The sequence below is a fragment of the Corvus cornix genome, chromosome 6 (genome assembly GCF_000738735.6).
Source record: "Corvus cornix cornix isolate S_Up_H32 chromosome 6, ASM73873v5, whole genome shotgun sequence".
In the NCBI taxonomy this organism is placed as follows: Eukaryota; Metazoa; Chordata; class Aves; order Passeriformes; family Corvidae; genus Corvus; species Corvus cornix.
In genome coordinates, this window is record NC_046336.1 from 9,163,284 (window position 1) to 9,184,241 (window position 20,958).

Below are 20,958 nucleotides of genomic sequence, written 5' to 3' on the forward strand. Positions count from 1 at the left end.
CTAAATCAGATACAGTTCTGACAAAATGGCCTGGTTACCTTAAATGCTTCTCAGAATAACCTTTTGTTTTGCCTTTTAACTCCAGGACATTATGAGATTGCTGGGTTAGGGAGAGCTGCTGCTGCTTGAGGGTAGACAGGCAGCATAAGATGAGTAAAGTACAATGACTTTATAATCTGACCAGCTGTGGCAGCAGCACGGATTGCTGGCCTGGTGCCAGTCCTGTGTGGCTCAGGCAGTTCATCAGCCAATATTCAGGCTATTCCCTGCCTGGCATTCTAGGAAAAGGATTTTTGAATGCCTGTTGTCCTTTCTTCCACTAATAAGCAAAGGAAATTCAACAGGGATCTGTCTGCCCATGCTGGGACTTTTCCATTGAATTATAAACCTTGCCAGAAGATTCTCAGCAGGTCTACAGTAGCTGGTGAAGGGTGCCCTGATATAGTCCAAAGGGAGTAATAGCGAGGATATCATGCCTTATCCAAGCTCATTATCTGAGTTGCTTTGGAGAAAGAAAACACATTTAGGTAGGCTGCTGAGCAGATGGCAGAGATGTGGCACATGAACAGAACTGTACATCCTTAGACAGTCTGCTTTTGGTGCTATTAATGGGTGTGAGGACAAAACTTGTTTTCCCATCTGACAAATAAAGTTGTGAAGTGGTTGAAAAATCTCTCCTAGGTAAAAACACTGAAAAAAATTTCTGTTTAGTCTGGTGAAGGATCACTGATGCAGTAACTTCAAAATATTTGGGGTTTTTTTTCCCCTCTGCTTTTCTTTACGTATTGGAAAATAGTCACTGCAGGATTGAGGGTTCAGGTTTATTTGCATCACGCACCCCAAATCTCAGCTATGCAATAAAATAGTTGTGCTCCTTTTGTTGCTGAAGGTATAAACCACTGCTGATACTTATGGGTGCAGCCTACCCATCCCCAGTGGGATCAACTACACTGAAGAAATACCTGTTATGTCCATGAAATTCCCAAGTGCTGTGATTCCTTTAGAGATAGGCCATGGACCCAGACAGAAGCTGAAACTTCAAAGAGGTAAACAGCCCGGATCTGGCTGGCTGTGAGAGGATCCAGATACAATGGAAGGTAAGGATTGCCACCCACTGAGGCACAATGGCACACCTAGCATGTGTGTGGGGAAAAACTTGTTGATGTAAGCTTCCTCCCAGGTGATTAACCTTTGAGTTTTATTTTATGTTGACTATGGATATTTATGATTTGTTACTGTGTGTCACCAGGTACATCATAAATTGTGTATCAGAACCCTTGAATTTATTGATTTTCTGTACACAAGGATTTTCTCCTTCCAATAGAGATAAAATAAATGCAAAATTTGCAAGTTTTTTCAATTCACAACCCATTCTCAAAAGTATCAGATGGAGCTATATATTTTTTCCTTGATTACTATTCTGTTGTTCCGGTAACATTCTCCTCTACTGGAATGAGTGCCAATTTGATATGACCCCATGCCACGAGCTGCTCATGACATTCTTTATATGTCAGTTTTTCTCAGTTTGTAAAGGGAAGATTAAATCTTCCAGAGGAATCAGTTACTGTTTTTAGAGTACTTTGAAGTATTCACTATAAGGTGCTAGCACAGAAGTGTTGGGCATGTAGACAGTGAGAAGTGGTCAGAATGTTCCTATCAGCGCTTATTAATCACCATGTACATTTATAGTGCTGGGCAAACATTTCACAGTGATAAGACGTCTGTTCTAGCATCAGACCTTTGCTTTAGCATTAGGCCTCAGCTTTAGTGCTCACCAAGTTGTAGATGTGCCCCACTTCCTGTCATGCCTTACTGCATGACTTGCACTCTGCAGAATGTGCTTATGGAAAAGCGGAATGAAATTTAAACCTACAAGATCTTCTTAAAACACATTTCAGGGCCATGTTACTGACAAGTCTGTGCTACCTCTTGTGGATTGTCTTTTTAAGATAAAGTTAATATAATATACATCCTGAATGTCTCTGTCTGAGTTGTGTTGATGCGCTTGCTCCCAGAAGAAATATGCGGATGTTATTTTTCTGTAAGGAGCAGGTGAGTGCAAGCAGAAAAGCAACAGAGTGGGATCCCTTCCAGCAGATGCTTTGTGTCACGGTGTGTAAATTCTCAGGGAGAGATGGTCTGTGGGAGGAGGGTGTGATGAGACCACATGGAGAGAAAATTTAGCAGGGGCTGAAGCACAGGCTGCTCAATGCAAGAAGCAATCTGGGAAAGCTGTAGACTGCACCCCAGAGCAGCAGTTTGCATTGCAGGTGGGCTTCATATCATGGAATCTCACAGCATTTCTCTTAGGCTTTAGAACATATCCAATATAATTGTTTTTAAAGAGGTGTGTTCTAGGTTTTCCCTGTAACAACGAAGTGAAGAAAAATGTCTTGGAAAGCAGGGCTGATCTCTGCTTCCCAGTGCAACGCAGCTTCAAATAGAGCTCAGGACACTTTTCTCAGCCTCGTGTGCCTGACTGTCAGGCTGCAAGAATTACTATTTATTTCTCTGAAGCCACTGAACTTGACCTTTGCAGGGCTGCAGTGATATGCTACGTGAAGGGGCCATGGGGTCCAATCAATCACTAGCTATTTTTTCCTCTGCACCTGTGAGCTGCCCTTTGGATGGGAATAAATTGAAAAGACTTGGTCTTCAGTACAGAGTGAGAGGTTCACTCCTAATACACACCATGTACATCTGTGATGTGTTTTGTATGTAGTGAGTCATGGTACTATTCTGATGTAGGGCTTTTTCTTGTTCCTGACTGGGACATTTAAAACAAATGTCATGGATTTACAGAATTAAGAGATGAAGTTGGTATTTAAATGAGGATTAAGACTGGTGTGTTTCTATACATGGCATCTGGATCTGGGACATTGCCTGTGTTTATATTGTGTAATGTATTGCCAATTCTGGCAGCACATGCAATGTTTACCTCAGTGTGCTACGGAGTTGAGATCCCCCTCCAGAAAGGCTTTCAGCCCTCATGTGCTTCACTCCTTCCAGGGCTCCCCTAGCAGGGGTTGCACAAGGTGGGCATGTCAGGTCAGACCCAGCCTGGCATCTCTGCAGCAGGATCATGTACATGTCCCCCAATAAACACCTAGTGAGGCTTTGTTCTAAAGTTTGGATTTGAAATTGTGAGATTCCAGCACAGGATATGAGGCATTAATGCTTGACCATAATTAATTCTGAATGGACAGTCTTGGAAACTGCTCCTTCTTTTTCACTATTGGACATGGGGTGGCCAAACGGGAATCTCAGTGCCAACAGCACTGCTTATTTGGGAATACTAAGGAAAGATTGTGCATAATGGAACTTAGCAGCTTGCATTGTGCCATACTCGCTCATTTTGTGTTAGATTTGGCTCATTCTTTCATTGGCAGTTTTTGTTGGACCTTCTTAATTGTTATTCACATCTGCAGTGACTGTCAAATAAAGGCCACCCAGGTTAATGGTGTTTACCATTTGCAAGTGAGAAGAAGTGAACCTATATTTAATGAACAAAATGTTGTGTAAAGTGTGTCACTGTACTGGCAATATTGTGCTGCAACCTGTGTTGTTATCATCTTGATGCCTGTGTGTGTTTATTTCTCTCCTACTTCTTGTCATGACCTCGGTGACCTTGTGCTTCAGCATTGCAGTGCCAAACTGTGGGAAGGAAAGCATGTAAAAATTCATGTCTCATTAGAGTTCATCCAAATGGAAGGAAGAATTGGGACAAAACCCAACTGGAATCTTTGTGGAGACAAATGTTGGGTTCTAAACAGATTATCTGCATCCTCTCTAACCTTCCTGTCCCTATGTTTCCATGGCCAGACTTGGGTTTGACTTTCAGATGCAGAGATCAAGGCAAGCACCTTCACGCCCTGACAGCTGGAAAAGAGCCATCATTTTAGTCTGTCTGAAGTGATGAAATCTATCAAGCTTCACTTTGTGCTAAAATCTTTAGCAATCTTTGCATTTTCTGATACTGGCAACATAAATAGTGTTTAGTAGAATAAGTAATGATAAGCCATATGAAGGTTAGGAAAAAAGAAGGTGGTTTATATACCATATTTTTTATGCCAACTATTTAGGATGGAAAACTTTTGCTTTCTTAAGGAGCAGTACTTCTGGATCTGAAACCTGTTCTTACGTTGCTGCCTTCTCTGGCAGATAGACAGGCAGATAGACACAGTCACCTCTGGCACCTGTTTTTCAGTTGTGTTTTGATTGTTTGTTTTTAGCAATAAACTATTTCTGGACTGTAGGGAGATAGTGATCCAGACCGGGAGAGGCAGGAGGGCTGCCTGAGCCCCACTCAGTGCGGGAACATGGACAGGAGATTTGGATGCCCGCAGGCTCCATCCCACGGCGGGCGGGAGGCGGCCTGGGAATGCACAGGCACACTTCACAGCTGCCAAAATCCCGCAAGGTTTGTTCCAAAGCCACACTTCTTGCATAACCAGGAAGGAATTAATCAACCTACCAAAGAAACTGGGTTCAAGGCTTTCTGCATAAAATAGCCGCAATAGGAGTGCAGTGAATGTTGTAAAAGCAAGGCGAAAGAAACACGCTTTGGTGAAGGACAAGAATTTGAAGAGGTAAAGCCACTTGGCAGGTGCTGAAACGCGGGGTGTCAATGGGAGGGGAGCAGAGGAAAGGGAGGCCGTGCAGCAAACGCGGGCGAAAGCCCTGCAGGGTGATGATGGCCCATGAGAGCATCCCGTGCAGCACACGGCGCCGCGGAGCGCGGCTCTCTCTGCTCGGAGCCCCGGAAGCGCCGGCGGGGCCCCGGCCGGGCGGCGCTGAGCGGGAGCGCCCTCTGCTGCGCGCGGCGGGGAACGGCGCCGCGGGCTGAGACTGCGCCCGGAGGAGCCCGAGGAGCCCGTGCAAATGGACTGAATGTGTTCGTTCTACCGCTGTGGTGTTCTGCATTATCTTCATTACAACGAGCTTTCGCCAAGAAAAGGGAGTTGAAAATCTTTAACAGAATTGTTCAGGAGGCTCCCTCTCTGCAAACAATAGCAAAAATTCTATAATGTGCTTATGCTTCAGTATGTGCAGACACAGGTAGACCCACCGTGTTGATTAATTGGAAGTGTAACAAGTGTAGTCATTCTTCCCTCTTTCACATTTAGGATCCTGGAAGTTTCATGGGAAAGGTCTAGGGATGTTTCTTTCAATATTGTTCTAGTAACTACTAGAAGTAAGGAACCTACTGTTAATGCTTGTTGGGGAATTGTTTCATGTCCTGATATTTCCTGATTTTTATAAATCATGGTTTCCCTTTCCAGTGATTCTTTCTTGCTGTTGTTACTCAGGTACAGACCTAACACCTGGACCCTGTTGTGTCTGCCACCGGCTATGTCTTCAAGGAAGTGTAAAGCTCATTAGCTTGTTTTCCAACCTCAGATGTGTTCAATATGTGCCCACACCATGTAGCCGTCCAGCACTGAGCCTGTCCAATCAGCAAGACATCCTACTCCTACAGTGTGCTCTGCTTAATCCAACCAATCAATACTGACAACACTGAGAATCAGGAAAGAAATATCAGGTAATTAATGCTGAGCACCTTCTAATTACTGCTACATAAAAAGCACAACATGTTAGGTTGGTTTTCGTTTTGTTCAAAGATTTCACAGAACAAACTGGGACTTTGCAAGACCAGGCCTGGAGGGGAGGTTGGTACCACACTGAGGCTGACAGGGAAGGGGGACCCTGAAGGTAAATTTGGCATTGAAAAATGCTGAGTTTGCACATCCTACATTCCTTTTAGAAACGAGTCCTATTGCCATGACAGCTTTTTAAAAGGAGGTGTCGGTAAAATACATCACCCAAGGGTTGTCACTAGTTTAAAATGCCAGTGGAGACTTGGGAGAAGCAAATCTGCTTTGGGATTTTCTAGTATTTGAGGCACAAAGCTCATGGAATGTTTTATTTATCTCGTAAAATGGTGCACAAGAATTTTTTTGTGGCTTCCCTTTTTCTCTGTAAAATAAACATCTTCAGTAAAGAAGTCCAGGTCCAAACAGGATTGGGGAAAGTTAAGAAACACAGCTGGGCTGCATGTTATAATAAAACAGCGCAAAATCCAACCACAAAGAGCAGGTGGAAGATGATATCTGCAAGAGAAGCACAGGCTATATGTGAGTACTTCCCTGTCAGCTCCCTTTCGCCTTCTCTTCCCACCCCGTTCAATAAAATTACTTGCTCTAATGTGTCTCTGTCAACATATCAAATGCTAATAAATAGACTTTGAAAGGTGTGTTTCAAACCCTTTCCAATCAGAAATGCTTTCAGACACCCCTGTTAATCCAGTAAAACATGATTGTTCCTTTTTGGGAAGAGGGTGTGACAATTAGAGAAAGTATTGGAATTTATTGCTATGATTTTATTGTCCAGTGTGAGGGATGTGCCAAAAGAAGGAAAACAAAGTATATAACACTGGGAAATAAAATCTGATCTTGAAATATTCACTCTTCCTCAAATTTACTAATATTTCAGGTTTTTTCTTTGAGCTATGGATTTTATGTTGACAAAGACACTCAAAATCCATGTCTGGGATTGATACTTTCATTGTCATACTTTGCTGTTTACCTGAGAGTGTGCAAAATCTGGATAAACCTTTGCCTGTATAAAAGAGGAGGAAAAATATTACATCAGGATGATGTTTAAAACAGGGCAAAGTGCACCAGTGGGCTTTGTAAAAGCAGAACAGAAAATATTTGCCACATTTTGAAATTCTGAATATTTCTTCCTCTTGGATTTCCTGTCTGAAGTGATAAAAGGATCCTCAGTTCTTTTACCTTTGAACATCGATGGGGGTTTACTAGTACAACATAATGGACTATATTAATTCTACTCTATGTGTATTTGTAATTTTAAATTGGCTTTCATATTGGTGTGGATGCAGCTGATAAACTAGTATAAAGGGCTCTAGTGAAAACATTATTTGTTCCAAGGACTTGTTTCAAAAGATGAACCAGCTCAGAGAGAAATCCCTATTGCCTGCAGGAGGCATCAGTTCGAGGGAACAGTTGCTCTACAGTGGGGAAGTCCGATGGCAGTGCAGTCAGTGTGTCAGGCGGGATAGGCTCGAAGCATCCCCACAGCACATGACGGTGTGTACGGACACTCAGTGTAAAGAAAAACTTTCCTGCTGCTCCCGACCTCTCTCCCACTCCCGTGCAACCTGTCAGAGCGTGTCTGAGCTGCTCTGAGGTCACAGGCAGCTGAGCAGAGCTTTCACTGCCAGCTCAGTGTGTGAGTGGTTTGGCCATTTATCATAAACACCTAAGGGGTGCCTTGACTTGGCAAATGAGGAGAGTTTCACTGAGCCAGAGCTTGGAGGGGACCAACTTCTGTTCTAGACTCCTGCTGCCCCAGGGGAAAGGGGTCTGGCAGAGGGCTTTGGCTCCCTCTGCTTGCTCCTATGCTGCCAGCTTCACTGCTTCCCGAAGGGAGAAGCACCCCACGAACCCAGTCACTTACTGCGCACAGTGATCTCCGCCACTAAAACACCTCCGGTTTGTTCCGCGCGCTGCTTGCGTTTGTCACATGTCTCAAGAGAGCAGAGAGAAAGCCATGTGTACCAAAAGATGTAAGAATTATTAAAAAAAAAAAAAAATCCAGGCCCAATTCTCATGTTTCCAACCAAGGAAATTGCTGCATATTTTCTAGGGATTTTTTTGTTTCTGCCTGTATTTCGAATTATTGGGGTTTTAGTGCAGGAGAGTTTTAAGGAGAGTCTTTATTGTCCATTTTCTGAAGATTTTGGTGGGCTGCCTTTCCCACCCTCCCTTAAACAAAACTCCTGTCAAGATGGGGGAAATTGAGCTCCATCCGTTTAACCCCTGACCTCTGTGAAGGCTTCTGTGGTTGTTTATTGCTAATGGTAATTGTTGTCCCTTGGGTAGAAACAGGAAGCACCAAATCCTTTCCATATAGACCAGCTCATGTCCAGCACTAATGATGCCTGTCACAGCTGACAAAGTCTGTATTGGAGGCAGTGCTCCGCAGATTAAAGGTCCTTGTCCATCTCCTGACCTTTGTAGATCCCCAGCTGTGGGCATTTTTATTACAAACTCAGCATGTGGTAATTACGGTTATGATTTGCTTGTAAGCACAGACCACCAGCTTGGTTCAACCTTAATTGCAGAAGACCACCAGCTGCTTTTTTGAGTCGGAAGTGGACTCAAGGGATGTCAGCCTGATCGAGCAATTATCCTGCACTGGAGGGTGAGGTGGGAATTCCACACAGTGCCTGAAAGGATGATGTAGATGTTTGACAGTACTTCCAGAAGGGCACATATGAAGTAATGGGTTTGTGTTTTCTTTTAACTCTGATCTGTGGCTGGATAAAAAGTTGAAGAAATCTTGAAAAACAGACAACAAAATCTAAGAGTTTTTTCTGGTGCCTTTGAAACTTAGAATTTCTAACAATGTGTTTTTGTCAAACATGCAAATTTTGCACAAGTCAGTTCCCCCTTCTTACCACTGAAGCTCTATAATACGAAATGCTGCCTTGGTTTGGCTCCTGGACTGAGAAAGGGGTTAGAAAGAAAAACTGGGCTCACCAGGAGTGAGGCTTTCTCTTCTCCAGCAAGAAACATTTGCTGTTGAAATGACAGCATGTTGGCCAAGGAGTATTTTGGGCTTTCATTTCAGGTTAAATAAAATTTGATTTCATTTTATAGCAATGACATGTTCATTGCATGAGAGAAAGAATAGCAAAGCTCTGATTTGGTGAAGGGTGGAGAGAGAAGTCTTTAAAGAAAGACATTTTGTGGGCACCTGCCCATATTAAATTATGTGCCTGTGTAGCACCTTCACCTCACTCCCACCTAAGAATACAGGAATTCTCTGTTCTACCTCAGTTCCTGCTCCAGAGACAATTTATGTATTTTATGCAGAATAGAATGTCTGCAGGAGCAATAACTTACTGCAGCATGGCAGGGAGGACTTTCCTTGGGAAGGGGGACTGAGAGCTTTGGGCCAGGTTCTCCCACTATCCCCAGGGTGCTCTTAGCACTGAGATACTTGGCAAAATGGAAAAAGCTCAACTTTCTCCTTTTTTCCAGGCTTGTGTTTAACTGTAGCTGTTTGTCAGACAGGACTGTAGTCTGGGATATTGACAAGAGCTGAGTTTTTCAATGGCTACCTTATTTCTCAATCCATTTAAACAAGTTTCCCAGTGTTGCCTGTGGCATGACAGGGGTCGGGGTGCACAGCTGGGCCACTCGGGTTCACACACTGCAGTGCCTCCATCTGCTGAGAGCCCTGGCACTGGCTCTACAGCTGGCATGCCCTCAGGAAGGGCTGGACATCCTCTGTCTGAGTGCAGCACTGTGTGTTCTGCAGCAGGGAGGCCTTACCACGGGGCAGGAGAACTTCTCGCTGTCGCAGACGTGCGTCTCGCAGTGCAGCCAGACCTTGGACAGCTTGGGGATGTTGCGGAAGCGGAAGGCGTTGAACTGGAACGTGGCCCGGTTTGTTTTCCCGTTCTCGTGCACAAGGATGGAGTAGTCCGTGGCACACCTGGGTTGTGTGTGGAGAAGCAGTGTCAGAGCCCCCATGGCTTCAGTGAAACGTCTCCTGAGGTGACAGTCTGATGAAAGCATTTGCCCTGCTGTGGGCCAGCTTTTCCTTTGCTCCCTTATACCCCACCACCAGCTTTCCAGTCGTCCTTGGGGCTGGGCTGAGTAGAGGTGCTCCCCTGGGTCCCACCAGCACCTACCCCTTGGTGATCAAAGGCCAGTGGATCTGGTAGAAATACTCTGAGGAGGGAGTTGCCCAGCAGTTGTTGAGAACAACTTTAAACCTGGGGAGATACAAACCCCAGATTAGCAAGGAATGTCCCAGTTGCCAGTTTATTACTCATTCCTCCTTCCCTTGCCTACCTGTCGCTTAAGCCCTTAGCTTCCACTCCAGCAAATATGTCAGAACCAATTTCTGATGTTTCAACGACAAAGGGGGCTTCCTTTATACTTGAGAACTTGGCATTCTTTGAAAGACAAAGACAAAGGCATCACACATCACTCATAACATGCAAAGCAAGGCATGATTCAACTTCAGACACCACTGGAGAGACTGACCCCAGAAATCTGGGTTCTTATAACCTGCAGCCTCCAAACTCTGCAACAGTAGTAGGACTACTGCAAACCCAAGATGATGTTTAAAAATACTTTTGTTAATATTTGGTGTATAATGATGATACGTGACAGAACTTGATGCTGTTTGGGTTGTAGTATGTATTGTATCACAGCATGGGTGGGAAGCAAGCTTGCTGCTGCTGCTTGTGGTGGTGGGGAAAGTTGGTGAGAGAGTGGAGATGACTGTATAGAATGGGAATGGAGTTGGGACATGGCCACGTGTTGGGCAAAAGGAATGAAGACAAGCAGAAATCACAAGAAAAAAGCCAGCCTGCTGAACATGGAGCACTGTGGTGCTCAGGTGAAAATTTTGGTTACAAATACACTGAAGTGCCTACCTTAAATCCAACTGCTTCCTGTTGGGTAAGATGGTAACAAAGCTAGTACCAGAATTATACAAAGAATAACACGTTTAGTCCTACCATTGTTTTATCTAGTGGTAAACACTCCTTTTACCTGGCCTGTAATTTTAACACAGTATGTTCCTAGTTGTGCTTTTTCTAGTTGTGCTAAAATAGAGAGTGTTTTGATGCTTTTGTGGAGAAAAGACTCCAAAATCTGGAGTTGGCTGCTCCAGCAGTGCAGTGGAGCAGTGGAGAGGAGAGGGATGCTTCAAAAGAACTGCCTGATATTAAGGGACAATATTTTGTTGGCAACAAAATTCCAGCATGACCTAAAGATCTGTAGAGTACATGAAATATCTGTCAGGTGAGTGGACCAGGGAGAAAACCGCAAAAGACATGCAAGGAGCTTTGCCGTATCTATAGAGGCCGTGCAAGGCCAGCACTACGTGCAGATTCATGCTGCTCTTACAGCGGGACTACAAACAAATTTTGCTTTTTCTTATAAAACCTGTCAGCAGGTTAGAAATGTACCTCCCAGCAGAAAAATCTGCCTGATTTTGAGGGATTAAAAGAACAGTTGGCATGTGTCTGCTCTGTTCACTTTAAGTACATCCCTGTTAATCAGCAGAAAGAAGAACCCCTGCCAATCCCACTGCAATTATCTGTTCCAGGCTAGTAATGTGCTCCATGACACATAAAAGTCAGGAGCAGCAGCCCTGTTTTTTTCCAGCTCTTTGGCTGAAGCCTTTGTAAGGTGAAGGTGAAAGTGTGAGTGGCAAAGAGCACTTACAGAGTAGAAGTTGAGGGACAGTTGACTTTCAAATGAGCCGGAGCTCCCATTCTTGACATGGACAGTGGCCACCCTGGGGACAGGACAAAACTCCAGATGAGTGAGGCGTGATGATAAGGACAGGGTGAGACACACTCCCAGAAGAGGACGTACCTTTGGTCAAAGGCAGCCTGGTTCACCAGGTAGTTGGCATTGTATGTGCAGGTGAATGAGTAATTCACAGGCTGGCTCTTCACAATCACTGAGGAGTCATTGGAGACGATGGAGTTATAGAAGTGATACATGGGATTCTTGAACTGTGGGTGGTGAGACAGAGAAATGTGGGCAGTACTGAGCCTTTGAGGCATCAGGAAAGTACTTTGAAACATGAAGACTCTATCTGGTGTCAAAACAGCCTCCCCAAGGAAACACAGTTTGGTAGCTCTTCATATGCTGTGCTGCCTATTCATATGCTTTATTAAATATAAGTAAATAAAGTTCTGTGTAAAAGAGGTGCAAGTGAAAAGCAAACTAGTATCACTAAGCCTGTGAGTATTTTGCCTGCAACTGCAAAGCACAGCTGTCTGAGTCCTTCATCTCCTTGATACTGCAGTTTGCCTCCTTCTTCCGTCGGTACTTAAAGCTTGCTCCAAGCTGAAGAAGACAGGACTCTCTCAAGTGAGTCCAGCCATTTCCCGAGTCAGAAATTCTGACCTTCATAGTCTTACCTCTGACTGTGTCCCACAGTATGATTTGTTTTTAGGTGACAGGTCTGGGATTGTGAATTGGTAATATCCTGAATCGTGGATCCCATTGTAGCAAATACCTCCAAGTGCCAGCTGATTAACCTCCCATCCATAAGGACACTCTGGAATTCTGGTAATGATGGTTTTAGGATAGCAGTATACCAGAATTACATCTGAAAGGAAAATGATAACCTAGAGTTATTCAGTGGTAATTTCCTTTCAAGGAGGTGGGGCTGCCCACTTACTTTCCCTTGGGCTCAACCTTCTGTGAACAAGGGTGTATACTGGAAGGTCCCCTAATGAGAGCAGCTTTTGCTACACAAAACTGACCTCTAGGTTGTTAAATTCTGTCCTCTTTGGAAGAGTTTGGCCTTTGCCTTCTAATCAATGCAGAACTTTGTGTAAATTTTTTTTCTTTCTGGAATAGCTGATTGAAAAGCAGAGACACTGCTGAGAAACCCGAAGTAAAAAAGGACTGCACTGAAATATATCTCATTAACTTATGCTGCAAAGCTGGCTTCTGTAACACCACTGACTCTGTAAAGATAATATTGGTGAGGTTGTTTGGTAGGCTTTGTAGGTCTGCACTGTATTGTACTGGTGTATAGATCTTGGCCACGAAAGATATCCTGCCCTTTCTCTTCTTGGACTGGCACTGTAATGCCAGCACAAGTTGAATTTTTCCAATTGTCAAGTCAAAAGCCAAGATCTAAAAATGAACTAAAGAACCTAGGCCTGCTAACAACAATAGGAAATGACCCAAACTCCCATCCCTGTTAATAGCAGTGCTGTGTGTTTCCAAGCATGGTGATTGCTAACACAGCCATGAATGTTGAACATCTTAACATGCAGACCAATTCCTTCATGATAGCAGAATTGGGTATTTTTCACAGGCAGAGCTAATTTGAATGTCTGACGGAAATTTACAGTTATTAACTAACCATTAGCGACCTGAAAATTGAGAGAAACTTCCAATTACGACAGTGAGGAAAAAAAGGCACCCTGCCTGGAATTATTCAATTATTCCTTTTAAAGCCCTTGCCACTCTCATTTTTAATGCTAAAAGCCTCATTTTGCAGCCTTTCCATGTCTGCTAGGGAATACTCAGGGAAAGTCAACTATAGACCTCAACAACTCACTTTTTTCTGGTTAACAAACCTTCAGCACACGCAGGCTGATTTTGCTTGTGTTAATGCTCAGATTTATAACTGGCAACTTTACAGCTATGAAAATTCCTGCAGTTCAGAGAAACTGCTTGTGCAAATAAAGGTACTGAAATAAATGGCTAGAGGGCCAAATACTTTAGATATACCATGAAATGACTGACAGTAATCTGACAGCAGTCACACACTAAAAAGCAAACACTAAATCGAGGCGTATTCCAACACATTTCTAGAGCACATTTTGTAATTCTAGTGAAATCTACATTACAGGTCTGTCTGGTACCAGATCACTTCAGTTTCTAGGCAGTAATCAGTGTGCAATTAGAGCCTTATCTTCAACGATTTTTTGTATTTTTCTTGCTTTAATGTAACAGTGGGGTTCAGGAGTTCAGCCCAGCACATTCTATCACCACCGGCCATCTGATTGTAGTCTGTGGGACTAAAGCCCAGCTTGGACAGCAAAGATCTGCTGCATCTGGCCTGTACTATTACACAAAATTTCCAATTGTTTTTGTTTTCTTTGCCATTTTATGCATTTGTGATTAACTTTCTTACACTATGGTTATTGCACAGAGTTAAGTATATGCCTAATTCTTTGTGAGGTTAGGACTTGAATGGTACATTCTTTACTGTGCTAGCTCAAAGCAGATGAATAAAAGAAATTTAAGGATTAGCTCTACAGAATCCACAGTTTAACTTTCTGAAGGAAAACCTTTTGGTTTTGAATGAGAAAAGCCTTTGGCAGCTTAATTACAAGAGAAGACCTTAGGAGACTTACTTTACCTGCTTTATTTGGGCTACAAGGCCCCGCAAGAGCTCGAGGCAAGATGACCAGCAGATAAATAGCAAGAGTCACCATTTCTTGCAATGATCTGAGGACACAGAAAATAAAAGCTGAAAATGTCTTTAAAAGTCAAAATAAAAACAATGCTTTGTCTGCAGTCCTGAACTTGTAGCTACTGTTAAAATTGTCCTTTTTGCAGAGTAAAAAAAATAACATTACTGATATTCTGTCACCCAATGTAATTGCAACTACAGGGTAAATATTTCCAAGACCATTACTATAAGTGAGTCACTACTGTGACAATTTTACTATTTTGGTTTAGTGGTGGCTTTCAATTATTCTAGTTTGATTTCTTGCAAAGAGTCTAAACCTAAAGTGTTAATATAACCAAATGAAACTGAAACAGTGGGACTTGAAAAAAAGAGGGAATAGAAATTACTAGAAGAAATATGATGCAAGAACATATATAATGTGCTTAAAATTTAGTGCTGAAACTATTCTCTGTGGTGATGGCTATTCTGACGTACATAATCTAAACTTTATGTAGCTCAGTTGTGGTAAGTTATGCATTTTCTCCTTTGCTGCTAAATGTCGAATTTTTAGGAAAACATCCATAGCAGCAATTTACAGTTACATTTCAGGCCTCAAAGCTGCAAGCTGTTTCCCACAGGGGAGAAACATGTGGGACTGGGACTGGAGTTCCCATACTTTTCCTTTGCAGACACTCGTCAGTATCAGCCCTCATACATATATCACTAAGCAGACTAAGTCAGAAGTAAGAAATACCATTTAAGTAAAGAAAAAAAATCATTCCAATTCAGTAGTTCTAACAAAACCAATCAATTTCAACATTTTCACTCAGCCTCTATTTAAAAATATATATTTATAAAAGGGTCATAAAGTACATATCAGTGACAATTTCTTCTAATTATAATCCTATGCATTCTACAAGAAATTAATGGTTATACCTACGAGACAGGAAGGAGCTAATTATTTCAGATTTTCATGCCAGTCTTATTCCAAAAGCAGCGCTGTAAGCTCTTCCCAAGATGTCCTCTTTCAAATGAACCCAGCTGGTGTTATCTTCGCTTTATATAAGCAATCTTGTAAAAGGAGCCCATCTCTGGTTAAATCTCAAGCCGCCAGTATTGTCCAGTGTGAGAGGAAAAAAAAAGAGTTATAGAAAAGCAGTTCTCTTCCCCTAGATGGGACTGTATTGCTGCTATTTGATTTTTAAACAATCTTTCCACAGTGGTTTTTTACAGATCTTGAAAACAAGTGAACAGAAACCTGCTGAAGGTACAAAATTTTTTGGTTTATGAGTTTATTAGGAAAATGTAGAATTTCTGCAGAGGTGAAGCTACAACTGCCTTCCAGGATTCAGTGAAAATGTATTTATAGGAATTAGATGTTTCTCTTAAATGGCTTATTGACAATGTCAAGCTTTTGTGCTATACAAGTGGACAAAAGTATGGCAACAGATCATATACCACCTTTGGAGTTGTTTGGTTTTTTGGTTTTTTTTTTTTTTTTTTTACTATTTTTTTCTAAAAGCTCACAGGCACGTAATCTGAGTTTAGGTAGGTTTTTCCATAAGCCTAAGCTTTATACTCCATAATTATAGTACATAATGCTACATGCATGTAAGACTGTGTAATATACATTAAATATTAAGCTATAGATTGTATAAAATTTACCATTTCACAGAAAACTGAAAGAAATTTGCTCTTTGTATGACCATCAGTCATGAAGTTGCCTATGACAGTCTTAGTCAGCTGGTAGGATTTTCTTGTGACCCATTACATCCTGTTTGTGTCAGGTTTTCATGAAAGGCCCAGAAAAAGGATCGAGTACACTACTGCTATTTTATATATCTGCATAAAAAACGTGGGTTTTAAACAGTCTTGCCTTGTAAAGTGGCCCAGTCTCAACTTTGGGCACTGTGTACCTACCCAGTTCTGTGTGCTGTTGAGCACTTATGTTCTGATACCTCTCTTGAGACACAAAACACAGAGGATGTCCCTGACCTTGCCTGTGGGACCCAGCCCTGTGGAGCTCCTCACAGATGGTTTGGTATCTTCCCTTGTGCAGAGCCTTGTTCTGCCCCATCCATGGCAGGACTTTGGTGTGAATCTGCCTTCTCTCAAGAGGTTTTTGGCATATAGGGTGGCACAGTAATAAAGCTGTACCAGTTGTCTGGAGTTTTTGAAGGAGGAGAGAGTGGAATGGAAGGGCACAGTGGCCCTGACCTTAGCCTGAAATGCTCAAGGAGTTTCTAGCTGTCCTATGGGTGAGATTTATGGGAGCACCTTGAGGACAGCATTCACTTCAAGAAATGTCTCAAGCCAGAAGACCTGAGCAAAGCTGGGCCATGAGTGCACCCTGCACTGTGAGGGCTCTGTGCAGGTGAATCTGCAATGACAGGAAGAATTAAGTAATCAGGGTGACTTCTTCTGGCAAACTGATCCAAAGCCCTAAACAAAGGTTGAAAAGCCTATACACGTCTGTGCTTAATTTCAAATATCGAGTCTGAATGTAGATTCAAGCTTTGTAAGGAGTTGCTCTCACTGTTCTTGTGAGCCAAGTCCTGCAAGCCATCACATTCTGATTTAAATGAGAGTACTTAAAGATGGACACATGGATAAAATCCTCTGGCCAGGGTTTGCTATTTTAATTGAATTAACGAATAATCCACTGAACAAGAACCAAAGCTCATAAATAATTTGGTCTCTCTAACTAGAGATTATCCTCATCAGAAATCCTAAATCAAGGAAGATTTAACTCCAGATGCCTGTTTTATAGCCTCAAGCCAAATCCTGCAGGGATTCAGGCCTAATTTTGATTTCCTAAGGCTAAGTCTGAATGTTTTTTTATCTTTCTGTGTGTGAGTGTGTATCTGTTCTGGAACCAGAAACCAGCGCTTCTGGTGAGCCATTACGATCGACCTCGTTATCAAGAATATATAGCCCAGAAACAAGAGGAGGTTTGAAGGAGGAAGCTTGTGACTTTGGGCACAAGAAAGGACTCATGGCCATATACAAGCTGATTCTTCAAGCTCAAAGGATCAGATTCAGTCCTGGAGTTGGACTTGGCCTATCAGGCCTGCCCACACAGGGCTGATTTGGAGCATAAGATATTTGGCTAACTTTGATTAGGCATAGTGTAAATGCCTTGCTAAAAATTATGTAAGTGGTCAACCTCACCATGAGATTAACAAAGCTCTTGAAACACAGATTAGCTTTTTACTGATGATTTTTAGCAAACACTGTAATTAAGTTATTATTGGTATAATGCTACAGGTTTCAGTGGAATTACTCCAAAATGGATTTAATCTCATAATTTGTAAGAGAAAATAAATCTCTCACTATCTTCTCACAGAAACCTTATCTCCATGTACATAATACTCCTTTTAGGCAAAAGGTAGAAAACAGACTGAAAACCATGAAACAAATTTGGCAGCAGTGCCAGCTGGTGTACAGTACTTGCATTTGCATAAGAAACAAGCACAAAATATACCTAAGCCAACCAGCATTTGATACCTGCACTGATCAGAGGTGAAGGCTTGGGGAAGGGTTAGGTTTCTCTCAGTAAGTGCACACACAGAAAAAGGAAAGCCATTAACTTGCAAAGCAGACCACTGAGGATTGTTGCAGCTCCCTGACTCTTTCCAAGCCCATTGAATCATCTCAGCAATCTAAGTATTTGTAAAGATTTTAACCAAGAGCAAATGAAGGCCTTATTGTGGATTTCACCTACAAGGGCAGCTTGTGTCTCCAGCCTTGTTCCTCACATTGTGATGGAAAGCTGAGTATCAACTGTCTGGCTCTTACATGAAGCAAATGAGATTCTGCTGTTTGAACTTGCAAGGGATATTGCAACATCCAATTTTCACTGGTTTTGGACAAAACAATAAACCTGAAGAGTCCCTTAGCTATGTGGAAGGACTTTATGGGACAATGAGGATCGATGGAGACAGGTAGCTGATTCCAGGGGAAGGCAGATCTGCTGACACACATCTAGAGGTTGCAATGTATAAATGATGGTGTTTCCACACACCAAAACCTGGCATACTCAGTTTTGTCTGAGATAAGGGGTGTATTTATCCCCCAGTCACAGAGACATCCATGCATTTGTACTTGGCCTGACCCGAGTGAATGGCTCCTCTTGGAAGTGCAGCACTGGGTTAGTACAATCAAATTTTCCTGAAACCTAATTGAGCTGTGCTGTGTAGACTTATTCCCTCAAGTCATAAATACCTTATGGATTTAGGATTGTATTGCCTTTTACAGTGTAAATGCCTTTCCAGTAGTTTATTACTCATGGCACGTGGTTGGTCACTCACTTCAGCACATGACTGAGTCACCATCCCTGGAGGCACGTGTAGATGTGGCCCTAAGGGACATGGTTAGCAGTGGACTTGGCAGTTAGGATAGTTGGACTTGAATATCTTAAATGTTTTTCCAACCTAAATGATTCTATGATTCCATTCTGTGAATGTTTTAGCCTTGTGAGCAGATTATAGAACAATGCATGTATGCACAGAGAACCTGGGAGCCACAGATATCCTGCACCCTATGTCCCCTGATGTTCTTCAGTAACTCCACAAGACCTATCAGAAGAAGGGGAAACCAGAGGAAGTTGTCTTTGTGGAAGAGTCACATAAAAATCAGAGATGGATGTTCGGGCCACCAGAAGAGACAGTCTTCTGCTCTTGACTTCCTCATGCATTAGCAGTCTGTCTGTGTAACTATGCAACGCTGAATCATAGATTTTCAGCAATCACCTGCAGCCACGGGCTTGGTGAGACAGTGCTGCTGTTGGTACATGCACTCCTGGGGTGTGGGTGAGGACAGTCTCTCAGGTGAAGAAGCATTCCCTTGACACTTCTGCTGTTCCAGACAGATATTTACAACAGCAAATCTTGCTGAACATGAAATTGTGGCTGACGTAAATAATCATATTTCATGTTCATTTGAATGCCTGATCCTACTGCTGTTTAGCTTTGCCAGCATATTTAATGTTCTTTGGATGCTTCTCCAGCAAAGTCCTGCCTGTTTTGCAGTTTGCTTCTGCTGGAACAGAACATCAGTTTCCAGCTGAGTTTCCATGAAGCCTTTGTGTGGGTAAGTGCTTTATTTGGTGTAATTTTTTATGGGATGTCTTGGAGCTAGCTAGTTCTGAAGGATAAGGATTTGGAGCTTGATTTAATAAAGACATGGTGCTTGATTTAATGAATACATGAGACATGTAAAACAGGTCATGCAAGACCAGAACTGATGACTTACACTGGTCATGTGACACCTCACTCATCCTTGGACTGCCTCTAGTTGGAGACGCCTAAACTTACCATGTACTTAATTAATTTGTCTAAACAAAGCATGTATTGCATTAACAGGTGCCAAGATGGTTAAGATACCTGCACAAATACCTGTAACTTTACAGATGAGTAAACTCTTTTTACTCTTAACTTTGCCCAAGATATCCTGTGACACAGGACCTCTAGGACACTCGTGCACTTTTGGAGTGGGAACTGGAAGTCAGGCAGGGTAGTCAAGGATGTCTTAAATGACACTGGGTGTCTGTGTGTGGGCATCTGAGTAGAGACCAGCCAGACACGCTGCTCTGGTTGGCTTGACATTCCTTTTTGCTTGCCTTGGGAGCACAAGCAGCCCTGCACACTCGGCAGCATACATGCCTGAGCCTGCTCCAGTCTGCACCAGCAGCCTCCAATTACTCACTGAGTGCCCAAGGACAGCTTCCAGGTAGAAGCTGGAGCACTTCTGGGGAAAGATAGCTTTGATCTCTACAAGCCGGAATTGCATCTGGGTCTCCTGGAATCCTGAGTAAAGGCTCTGACCACCAGGCCTGTCTCCTCCAGCTGTTCTTTGAAGAGGGTGTGTCTGTGGCTGCTGGGCTCCAGTGTGTCCAGAGCTGCTGTCCCTGGTATGTGCCAGAGCAAAACTGCAGGGATTTTCTGTTGAGAACACAGGGATTAAGTATTTTATAATTGGATGATATTGCTGGGGGCATTCTGTAATTGCTGGGCATTCTGTAATCACCTGAATGTGGCCTAAATGTCTTCTGAGGTGCTTAAGTGCTTTTTTGGATCTCAACCATGCCATCCTGTATAACACCTTGTAAACCTTTTAGTTCTTGTTATCTCAACAACAGGTCTTGATCTCTTGGCAGTGTGGGGTGAGGATCTCAACTCAGTGTGGGGGAGGATTTTAAGAGGAAGATGAGAAACAAGGAAGAATGGAGTCTTTGTGTCATTCATTAGTTTAATCTTCTCAGGTTGGCAGCTGGCTCTGACACAGTGACCATTGCTCCTTTTGCTGCAGTAATGCTCTCTTTTCTGGGCTTTATCCCACTGATGCTGGGAAGGTTGCTGAAATATGATGTTTCTCAGCTTGGGTGGGGTATGTGACCACAACTTTAAAAGAGTCTGCCACTGCTGTCTGATCTTCTGCCTTATTCCTGGCCATGTGTGTTGGCCATAAATAATGCTGCTCACCCAGCCTGCATGCTTTGCTACTGAAAACCTGACAAAAACAGGACTGCGGTGCAGTGAAACACAAAAAGTATACTAAAGGCAAATTTATCCTCTGGGGTCCCTCAGTGACAATTCCATTGACTGCTGAGAAACTGACCCTAAATGTATGCTGCTTATTTTAAAAATATGGTTAAGTAAGAAAAAAATAAAGCTAAGACAAATGAAGGGGCAAACCCAAACCCCAAATGAAGGGGATAAAGAAATTTCAGAAGCAGGAGGAACGCTAAATTACAGTAAAGGACTTGATTGCCACGTAGCTTGGAAGTTCCTCACATTCCCAAGGTGGGAAACCTCTCCTCAGATTTGCAATCTGTATTGCCCTGGGAGCCTGGAGTGCTCCTGCACCCTCTTTAATACCTCTTACCTTACCTGAGCCACAGAGCCCTTCTCCAGCTTCCTTTTTTCCCCATGGTCTGAGCCACCTGAATTATAAACCTGCTTTGTGGGACCCCGATAGGAA

The 20,958-nt window shown here is 42.9% G+C and overlaps 1 protein-coding gene across 1 annotated transcript; it reads right to left on the reverse strand.

Moving 5' to 3' along the window:
- Positions 1-5,908: 5,908 nt before the first annotated feature.
- Positions 5,909-14,972, reverse strand: TECTB (tectorin beta). Its single transcript, XM_010408954.2, has 11 exons — positions 14,918-14,972; positions 13,945-14,033; positions 11,981-12,171; positions 11,427-11,569; positions 11,274-11,346; positions 9,888-9,991; positions 9,725-9,808; positions 9,363-9,525; positions 7,480-7,549; positions 6,586-6,618; positions 5,909-6,110 (listed from the first exon to the last, which is right to left on the reverse strand). Exons 2-11 carry the CDS (start codon positions 14,018-14,020, stop codon positions 6,058-6,060), a joined length of 990 nt encoding a protein of 329 aa, XP_010407256.1. The 5' UTR covers positions 14,021-14,033; positions 14,918-14,972; the 3' UTR covers positions 5,909-6,057.
- Between the last annotated feature and the right edge of the window lie 5,986 nt (positions 14,973-20,958).

Excerpts from the sequence above, each read along its gene's own strand:
- TECTB (XM_010408954.2), bottom strand. The coding sequence starts at position 14,020 with ATGGTGACTCTTGCTATTTATCTGCTGGTCATCTTGCCTCGAGCTCTT. Across the intron at positions 11,570-11,980 it reads ACTGTGGGACACAGTCAGAG|TTCAAGAATCCCATGTATCA; the intron begins GTAAGACTATGA and ends CACCACCCACAG. Across the intron at positions 9,809-9,887 it reads GCTAAGGGCTTAAGCGACAG|GTTTAAAGTTGTTCTCAACA; the intron begins GTAGGCAAGGGA and ends GTATCTCCCCAG.